A 10698-nucleotide genomic window follows, 5' to 3' on the forward strand; every position below is an offset into this window, starting at 1 on the left:
TGCCTAGGCTGGCACCGAGCCCAACCACAGCACTGCCACTCCTTCCCTTCCCCCTCGAATTCCCTTCTACAATGTTTCCCAGAAATTATCAGCAATAAGTATTTCTCATTTCCCATCCATAAGCCTTTTTATAAACAAATGTGGTTATGAGATTTAAGTCAAGGGGCCCAACCATCTGCTGGTTTAAAGTGGCATATCTCCGTTGACTTCAGTAACAGCTGTGCCAGTTGTCACCATCTGCACTTCCAGCTCCTAGGTAAGGGATCTTCACATCCTGCTAGAGAGTGTCACAGTCCTGTTATCAATATTTTTAATTCTTATCTTAAAAGATTAAACCAGTAATTGTTATTTTTTAATTGTTATACAAACTACTTTCTCATCAGAGATTTTCTTAATTTTCATTGAAAGGCTACAGATTTCTCATACAAGCCTCACTTTTTTCTCTCAAGTATGAGAGTACAGGTACACTTTATACTGTACTCTTCGCTCATTTTGCAATGGTAGGGCACTATAAAATAACTTCTGAGCCAACAGGATTTTGCCATTGATAACAATCAACAATAGCCAATAATTTATTTAAAAAAAAAAAATCATTTTGAAAAATTGTTGGCGGCGTTAAGCTTTCTAAGGTAGGTACCTCTTCCCTTTTGAGCTTATTTCATTCTGCAAGCACCAGAGACCTTATCTGTGCATAGTGTCATGGGGCTCCCTGAAATAAATAGAAAAATAACCACAGTAGAACAGGATTGTTGCACAGAAGGAAAGGATATGGAACAATGTCAACACAGCAATAATCTGTTGGACCTTACTGTTACATAACAGGTCATGTTGTTGGATAAAAGAATTACAGGTTTATTTTTATATTTATTTCTATATTTAACATTTTCTGTAAGGTCCCACCAGTGTGTTGTAGACCAGCAGGATTACCAGTCTTTCCCTGGAAACTGCTAAAGTCTCGTTCGCCTTTTCCATGGCATCGTACTGATGATAGCTTGCACTTATTTTGTCCCAAATATTTTGCCTTCCTTTCTGGCCATTTCCAGCTGATGAGCTGCAAGTTCACAGTTAGCAACTTCTACTGAGTTACATGCTCTAAGTTCACAAATGTGAATTCTGTATATCAGCTGTGATGTTGAAGTTTCAGAAAACTGTTCAGCTTCCCAGCCCAGGTAATGCGGTAATGCTGCTTATGCTGCAAACTCCACTCTTCTGGAGTCTTTCAGTTCTGTTGATTTCTTCAAGTGTTTCCTCACTGGATGTAAGAACCTGACTGAACTTAGGCCAGTTTTACTATGAGCACCAACTTGTCTCAATCATTCTGTTGACAAGATAGGCAAGTCAAAAACTGAAAGTTACAGAAAAAAAAAAAAAAAAAAAAAAAAAAAGCCTGCTCTTTGGGTTTCTGCATTCATTATATCATGAATGTTTATATTTTACAGAACCCAACGGTAAAAGATTTAATTGGATTTGGCCTTCAGGTTGCAAAAGGGATGAAATACCTTGCAAGCAAAAAGTTTGTGCACAGAGACTTGGCAGCAAGAAACTGTATGTAAGTATAAACATCTATTTCTAGCTACATTATCACACTCTTTTGTGTGATACAAACAGTGAGATGAGGTAAATAATAGTTTCCAGGATCTTCTTTTTTAGTCAAACCGGAGTTTTTTCATTGTTCCACAATTACACTGATGTTTGTCTTGCATGCTGATGAGCTACTCAGCTTGCTAAAGGCTCACTTGTTGCACATAAGCTTTTTTGAGTGTGGGAAATAAGAAAAGCTGAGGTGAAAGTGGAGTCTCTCAAAACCATTGGTTAGAGAATTTAAAAGGCATCTCCTTAGGGAAGTTAAACTGCTGTTGTCTCAACTTGCTGTGCTTCCACCCAACCTCTTCAGAAGCAGCACGTCTCTGCTGCCGCGCCTAGCAGTAGGGAACTTTGTGAGAAAAACAGGAATACAAAGAAACAATGGTGAGACTTCTTGACAGTAATTTTTCATTACATAAGTATGAGTTTACTTTGTCTCAACTGTGCACACAAATTTACATTAAAAAATAAGAGTATGCAAAGAATCTTACTAGTCTCTGGGTAGCCAGACAGTTCACAAAAAGACTAACTGATACAGCAGTTGCAAAGAGTATTATGCTGATTCATCACCTATGTTGTGAACTAATGAGATACAGTACTAAATGATGGAGTTTATTTTTAACATGATAATTTGGAACTCTGACTGCAAAAAGGTTTTTCACTGGCAACATTAGGCTTCTTATGCTTTTTCAAAGTGTGCACACACGCAGTTGAACAGCTTCTGGAAAAGAAAATTTCCTTGCAGCTGCTGTTGTTTTTTTTTCTAGGGAGCAAAAAAATAGCAACCAACATGATTTTCAGGTTTCCTAAGAACAAAGAACAAATGGGGTTACTGAATAAGAGTCCTGTTTCATCTCAACTAAGTCCAAGGAGTAGCAACAGGACACTTCCCTCTCACATGCTGTCTCTTCCTTGCAGGAAAAAGTAACAGCTATCAGCTATCAGCTATCAGGATATCTCATATTGACTACTGAATGGCTGCTTTTATATGGCTCAGTACTTCAGAGACTGGATAGCTGCTACCACATGAGAGGAAAATGTGCTCAGAAGCACAGCCCCTGTTACAAGGGTGATATCCGTCAGAAAGAAAACCAGGATGCAAGTATAGTCCCCATGGACTATATTCCACTATCCTAGAAGAAGTGCAGGAAGCAGCTATGTCATAAAGTGCCCTCCCAACAACCCATAAGGGTTCCCTCCTACTCCCTTCAGGAGCTGGACCTGGTAATCCTTGTGGGTCCCTCCTAAGTTGGGATATTCCATGATTCTATGATTCATTGGTATTGGTTTTGTTATTATATCAATAAAAAAAAAAAAATGTTTTGTGCCATTCAGAGGAACCTCAACAGGCCAGAGAACAGGAGAGGAATGGTTGGAGAGCTGCCAGGCAGAGAAGGACCTGGGAGTGATGGTGGACAGTCGGCTGAATATGAGCCAGCAGTGTGCTCTGGTGGCCAAGAAGGCCAACGGCATCCTGGCTTGTATCAGAAACACTGTGACCAGCAGGGCTAGGGAGGTGATCGTCCCCCTGTACTCGGCTCTGGTGAGGCCGCACCTCGAGTACTGTGTTCAGTTTTGGGCCCCTCGCTACAAGAAGGACATCGAGGTGCTTGAGCGGGTCCAAAGAAGGGCGACGAAGCTGGTGAGGGGCCTGGAGAGCAAGTCCTACGAGGAGCGGCTGAAGGAGCTGGGCTTGTTCAGCCTAGAGAAGAGGAGGCTCAGGGGTGACCTTATTGCTCTGTATAAGTACATTAAAGGAGGCTGTAGCGAGGTGGGGGTTGGCCTGTTCTCCCATGTGCCTGGTGACAGGACGAGGGGGAATGGGCTAAAGTTACGCCAGGGGAGTTTTAGGTTAGATGTTAGGAAGAATTTCTTTACTGAAAGGGTTGTGAGGCATTGGAACGGGCTGCCCAGGGAGGTGGTGGAGTCACCATCCCTGGAAGTCTTCAAAAGACGTTTAGATGTAGAGCTTAGGGATATGGTTTAGTGGGGACTGTTAGTTTTAGGTCAGAGGTTGGACTCGATGATCTTGAGGTCTCTTCCAACCTAGAAAATTCTGTGAAATTCTGTAAATTCTGTGAACTGGCCGAACAGAAACCTCATGAAGTTCAAGACAGGGAAAGGTTAAATGGAAAAGCCAAAACAGTAGCATTGTTTAGCCTGGAGAAGAGAAGGCTTGGATGGTGTTTGGGGGGATTATTCATATGTGTAAATATTTGATATGGTGGCATAAAGAAGCTGTAGCCAGATTCTTCTAACTCTTTTTCTCTGAGATTGGTTGAAGACATGCACAGGCTACCCGGAAAGGTTTTGGAGTCTCTATCCTTGGAGATATACAAAGCCCAACTGGACATGATCCTGGTCAAACTGCAGCAGCTGACCCTGCTTTGAGGAGAGATTTTGGACTAGGTGATCTTCACAGGTCCCTTCCAACCTCACCCATTCTGTGGTTGTGTGAGTCTGTAAAGACCAAAACAGGCGGTTGTGGTAGCTAGGTCTAAACTTATGATGAAGGATAGGTTTAAGCATGCTAACACCCATGCTCTTTTCTGTCAATGATGCTGCTTATCAGAACAAACACTGAGCTTAGGAAGACCAATGCTAGGGACATGTTGCAGCATGGCTGAGTTGTAACCCCAGCAGAATTTGCTTTATGCCACCATTCTTTCCCAGTACCCATTTCAGTACAGACAACAAACACGTCCTTAGTGACAGGACCACATCATTAGATGTGGGCAGTCACTGAGATAATGATAATGATCTTCCTTATCCAAAATGAAAGTGAATAGGAAAGGTGATACTTTGATTTGGAAATAAAAATGAGAGTTTTCTAAGCATACAGGAGAAGAAACAGCTGTGGAAGAAATGATGTAGCACTTAAACAGGATGTATAGGCTATTAGCAAAGATCTTTTTCTATGGAACAATTGTTTCAAAAGACCTGTAATTTGAATTGTATTATCAAAACAGTATCAATAATTTCCCAAGTTCATTCACTGTTGTTAAATGGGTATCAAATATACTTTGCTGCACTTTTTGTTTTACTGTAATATTAGTTAATAGTTCCAAGACAACATACTGCCTTCCAAAGTCACGGTATCAAAAATGCAAGTCAGTCTTTATAATCTGCCATCATTGTAAATACTGTCTGCTCAGCTGAAGATAATACTTTTTGTCATTTCTCCAGGTTGGATGAAAAATTCACTGTCAAGGTTGCTGATTTTGGTCTTGCTAGAGATGTCTATGATAAAGAATACTACAGTGTGCACAATAAAACAGGAGCTAAACTGCCAGTGAAATGGATGGCTTTAGAAAGTTTACAAACTCAGAAGTTCACAACAAAGTCAGATGTGGTAATGTACAAACATATTTGTATCACCTATTAATGTCTCTCATATTGCCTTCTAGCATTTAAAGAATGGACTAACTCCAAACCAGAACTTCTATTTGAATTTAACTTTAGTTCATGTAACAATAGGCGACTGTTTTTATAACCAGAAAAGGCATTTGTCCCAATCACAAAGCAACAAGATGTTGACCTAATTATCTGTTACTACTCAGGAAAGAATTAGGAGTTTAATCGCACTCCAAGGGAAACTAAGGACATTCCCAGGAGCCAAGTTGGAGCTGAACCTTGTTATAGGAGGGGCTCTGGAAAGCTTGACAAAACAGCAGGTTAACTTTGACACCCTTAGAATGTAATAGTTCTCAAAAAGTCCTTAGTTGCTTTATAAATGCTATTGACTGCCTACAGCAATCTCAAGTATTACCTGTCCATTTATGAAGAAAAAATTATAAGCTGAAGTCATTAGTTGGCTGGATCACTTTGTATTTTAGCTCTCCTTTCAATCCAGATTCAAATTAGCCTGTGATGCATAGAATTTTCACCACATATACTCTCCTCAGTATGTATTTGCACAGGTTTAGTCAGATCATCAGATCATGTAAATTGGCAGCACTCCACTAACCTCAAAAGAGGTCTGCCAATTTATACCAGCTAAGTAGGCCTATAGGCTTTTCTTTTCTTTTATTTGGTTGAGTTTCTCTGGCTCTAATTTAAGTGGCTCCTCAAGTCCCTACAGCATTTATTAGCCCACTTAAAAGAAAGCTGAATGCAGTAAAATAACTTCTCAAAGGAAAACCAACGCACTTGAATACTTAAATCTGTCAAACTATGTTCTAAAACTGGAATGTAAAGCTCTCCAACCCTATCACTTATTATTTATTTCTTTGTTTTCTTAGTGGTCCTTTGGGGTGTTGTTATGGGAACTTATGACAAGAGGGGCACCACCTTATCCTGATGTAAATTCTTTCGATATAACTGTTTACTTATTGCAAGGAAGAAGGCTGCTACAACCTGAATACTGCCCTGATCCACTGTAAGTAGTTTGCAAAACCTTCTGCAACTGCTGCTGATTCTGATGTTAGAGCAACTGAGACTGTGGGGGAAAAAAAAATGTGTGTTTTGTTTTGTTTTTCCTTTTTTACATAATTTCATAACTGAACACTTATTTTATTTGAATGGCAGGTATGAAGTCATGCTGAAGTGTTGGCATCCAAAACCTGAGATGCGTCCAGCATTTTCTGAACTTGTTTCAAAAATATCAACAATCTTCTCCACTTTTATTGGGGAACACTACGTTCATGTCAATGCTACTTACGTCAACGTGAAGTGCATTGCTCCCTATCCTTCTCTTTTATCATCACAAGACAATACAGACATGGATGTAGACACATGACGGGTATGTCTAAAATAGAGGAAAATCGATTCATAGTTGTATGAACGAAAAAATGAAACCTTTTGTCCACAAGTTTTTACTGCCCGGTCTTTGTGAGAACACTGTTGCACATGTTTATGTTGTTGCCCAAGTTGCACTAGTACAAGGACGTGATATCGTATTGTTTAAGGCTATGGGATTCTGTAAACCATCACAGTAATTTCCAAGTATTTGGACAACCGCATCAATTTACCAAATGGAAACGTTGTTTGCTACCATCCAGAGCTAGTTCTCACTAGTTCTCATTAATGTGTGCTCGGACCCAAGAACAAAGATTCCTCATTAATGCCATGAAGAAGAATGTAGAATACCAATCAGTAAGGCTGGAAGGACTATTACTGTTGCATGTACTTTAGGATAATGAGCAGTGCAGAAATGGTTTTCACACAAAAGGCTAAGACAAACAATGATACTTACAAGAGTTTTAAAATATATTTTCCTCCCACACAGTCCAAACTTTGGAATTTTGCACTATATTAACTAGGTTTCTTAGAAGATAAACAGCCAATAGAGCCAGCTTCATGGTAAATGTCTTCAACAGCAGAAATTAATATCAAAGAATTTGTGCACAGTAAAATAAGCATGTCAGCCTTGCCAGTCCTCTTATGTAGTCAGACGGTACATAAAATGAGCAGAAAAGCATCTAGCTTAAAGCATTCCTAGTGTCAACTTTATTCCAACGTTCAACCACTTGAGCAACAGCCTATATTGACGGATCACTCACTGAAAAAAAATGCAAAGCCTCCAACTCTTTCAGTAAAGTAACTATTCTCAGAGACTAAAAACTTGAAGACATCCATATTAAATGCCAGGATAATCCCTGGGATGTAGTAACATGGGCTGCATTATTCTAGAGAGGTAGAGGAGACAGGCAGGCTGGCTACTATACGGAGCTGCTGTCTGGTGAGTCACACAGCAAAGGAGCTGAAGGTGTGCCACCTACCCTTGGGTGGAGCTGCTGCCAAAGGTGAGTAAAGAGTGGAGGTGTTGCAGCCAGCCCTGACCTAAGAAGACTGTGCCATAGCAGGCATGTTGAAAATTTTTTCATGCCAGCCCTAAGAAGCTAGAAGACTGATCAAAAGAAGAAAACAGCTTTAGGCCCCCTAACCTCTTCTTGGATCACACAACTGAGTGAATTATGATACCTACTTTTATTTCTACATTTTAACAAGAGAAGGAAAATGAAGAGAGAGAGAGTAAATGAAACTTTCATTCATTAGAGGGGAGTACTATAGCTTTAGGGCAAGCATCACATGTCATTTCTGTTCCTGTGGAATTCTGTGCATACTACTGTATAGCTTGTTTAGTATAGGATAGAACTGGGTTTGTTGGTGTAAACACATAAAGTATTCTATTTTTATATTAAAAAAAAAAAAAAGTTTATTTTTAATGACATTTACAAGGTTTGGTTAGGCCACAAAATACTGCACTGTGAACATTTCAGAAAACGTATGTCAACATACATGATTCATAAATTGTAGCAACCTTAAAATACTGTGTAAATATTAAAAAGGAAGATAACTGACTGCAAACACACTCCACCCTAAGTATAATATCTCTGTTGCTTCAAGCCAACCATTTTAAGATCTTCAAAGAGAGGTAGTGTGGATAAAGAACTGATATAAGGGAGATATGTTGTTCTTGGGAGACAATGTTATAACAGAAAGATTTATAATGAGGCCAGAGTGTGTAGGCAAACTACGAGCAGATAGTATTGTACTGTGTTTCATCACTACTTTCATTTCAGAAACAAACTTTCATGTCTGCTGAGAGCAATACTAATTGTAGATTGCTCAAGGACAAAAGGCTTTGCTGCAGGCAAAAAAATCATCTCTATGGTTGTTAAAACAGCTAAGGAAGTTTATGACACATAGATTTGGAGAAGATACTCCAGACTTGTACATACATGCTTGAGGAACGCTGCAATGTGAAACAGAGGACATTTTTACTATTTATGAACTTTTGCTTAATAAAGTTAATGTTGTGTCTGGGACACCTGTAAGAATACGTGATTCTGGTTAAGATTTGATGTTAGTAAGTTCATGTATCTGCAGAAGAGCTGAATGGTACTTATGTTCATAGTTGTTGTTATGACCTAATAAACAAGTTATTAAAATGAATTATTGTAATACTTTATGCTCTGAGTGCTGTTATTACTGTTAACATTTGACCATTAAGCTGATAAAAGTCTGTACTTTTTTTTCTGACTAAGATGAGAATAGCAACCAATGGAACTGTGTGAGAGCAACAGAGAGGAAAAACTAAGAAACCTCAAAATATGGAGAGCACTCCAATAAATCAAGCACACAGGTTCATCAGCCCAGTACTGTATGCTTCAGAGAAAAGTGCAGAATATACTGTAGCGAACAATTTTGGCAATGTCTCTTTGGTTGGAAAGTTTCTTCCCTATTCACAGGCTGCACCCACGCAGTGCCTTAAAATTCTTCATGCACGTACTGTTGGGGATGACATTTGAAGCTCTTCATGTAGGCACTGCAAAGAGTAGCTGCTTAGCCCAAGGATGGATGAATGACAGTGTTCACGTTCAGTGTCCAGGCTCCCTAATCAGTCATGAGCCACAAGGAACTTCAAGCACAAAAGTGCATCTGAACCTATCACAGCTATGAGGATCATGGTCATCTATCATGCGTTTCATTTCTACGAGGTGCTTGGTATCTGTGGCACCTGAAGAGAGGAGGCTTTCTAGTTTCCAGGAGTCTTAGTTCTTTGGGAAGAACAGGAGTCAGCCCCACTCTTCTCCTCAGTCAGACTACAGATCTCCCATTGAACTCACAAATTCACTTCTGTAAAGTGAATTTCGAGCCAGTAACCCACAAACACTGCAACGTTCAGTGCCCTGTGTGACTCATAAACATGACAAGACTAAGAGCTGGTTCCTCCCATGGCTTACCTGTGTGGCATTTTATACTTACTTCACTCTGAAATAGTCTGGTGCACAAAGTCTCAACTGATTAAAACCAGCATTTATATGCTCCTGTAATTTCAAATTATCAAGGAAACCACATTTTTTCCAGTTACTTTTCCTTATTAACAGAAAACGCATATGCTTGGTTTCACCTCAAAATGTTAAAATATTTGGGGGAAAAAACACGTTGAAAGTAGCAGTTCTTCTGTTGTGTCACAAGCCCAATGCAACTAAATGCTCTGATATTTTTAATTCTGTTTATTTACATCCAATTTATTTTTCAGCACTTTTTCAGGATTTCCCTGAAAAGTCAGTAAAACCTTTCCAAGGTTATCTTGCAGTCTGCTATTAATATCAGGGTTTTCAATCTAAAACAGAAAAATGCACAGCAAAATGATGGTCTGAACTTAAATACCAGATTTGTAACACATTCCTCTGATTACGACTTGATTTTAAGAGATGCTATATATTGTATTTTTGAAAGAGTCAACAGAATCATAAGTTTCCCATGCTCAGTTTCTCATCCTAGTAACTTTGCTTATACCAGGTACACCCTGCTTCAGATCTGCCTCTGACTTAAACTGGCAGCAGTCCCCTGACATTAATATTAACAGTAGATATGGCCCATGACCAAAAAGTTACATAAGGGATATCCTATGCATAAGCCAAGAGATAGGGAGGGATAGGGAGGAACATCCTCACCCCACAGAAATGATGCTGTTGATTTTAATCAAAAGTTTGGGTGCATTGCTAACTCAACCACTGTAAACAATTTGCCTATATTAAGGAAGGGGTTTTAATATATTCAACAATATTAAAGGTTTTGAAGAAAAAAAAAAAAAGAAAAAAAGAAAAACAAACAAAATGGTACACAGTATAATTGGCTTGCTAAAGTTTTACATATTGCTTACTTTCTATATATCATGTTAAATACAGTCATGCAGCGCGGACTTACATGCCTTATGTAACCAAAGAAAGAGGAAAGGTACATTACAACTTTGTTACAGAAGCAGTATGGGTGATCAGCTGTAAAATAGCATCAAAATAATTTTCAACAATCTCATTTCTGGCATTAAGCTATAACATTATGTCCCAGGAAGAGGTAAAAGCTGATAAATGAAATACAAATCCTTCTTTTTTTTTTTTCTTACTAAACCGAACATGTATTCCTGAGACATTCCGATTTCCATTTCTTTTAACAAATAGGTCATGAACTAAGTATTCCGAGCATCGAAGAAAGACACAGGAAATCTCAGTGTTTTGCCAGATCTGCTAGTAAAAACATTTACAAGAAATCCTGATCTCATAAGCAGCAGGGAGAACTTAGAGCAACTTGATTGATTCAGCTGACACCAGCACAGCCGAGAGCAGTATCTGGCCCGGGAGCAGTGTGCTTGGACGTTATCAGTCA

The 10698-nt window shown here is 39.1% G+C and overlaps 1 protein-coding gene across 4 annotated transcripts in view; it reads left to right on the forward strand.

Annotated features, from left to right (window-relative positions):
- Positions 1–8481, forward strand: part of MET (MET proto-oncogene, receptor tyrosine kinase) — a 135146-nt gene extending 126665 nt beyond the window's left edge. For all 4 annotated transcript variants that reach the window (XM_068669532.1, XM_068669530.1, XM_068669531.1 and 1 more), the window contains 4 exons: positions 1440–1549; positions 4771–4936; positions 5826–5962; positions 6112–8481. In XM_068669532.1, coding sequence (XP_068525633.1) covers positions 1440–1549; positions 4771–4936; positions 5826–5962; positions 6112–6322 — 624 coding nt within the window. In that variant the 3' untranslated portion in view covers positions 6323–8481. The remainder of the gene's footprint in view (positions 1–1439; positions 1550–4770; positions 4937–5825; positions 5963–6111) is intronic.
- The last annotated feature ends 2217 nt before the right edge of the window (positions 8482–10698 follow it).

The sequence above is a fragment of the Anas acuta genome, chromosome 1, assembly GCF_963932015.1.
Source record: "Anas acuta chromosome 1, bAnaAcu1.1, whole genome shotgun sequence".
NCBI lineage: Eukaryota > Metazoa > Chordata > Aves > Anseriformes > Anatidae > Anas > Anas acuta.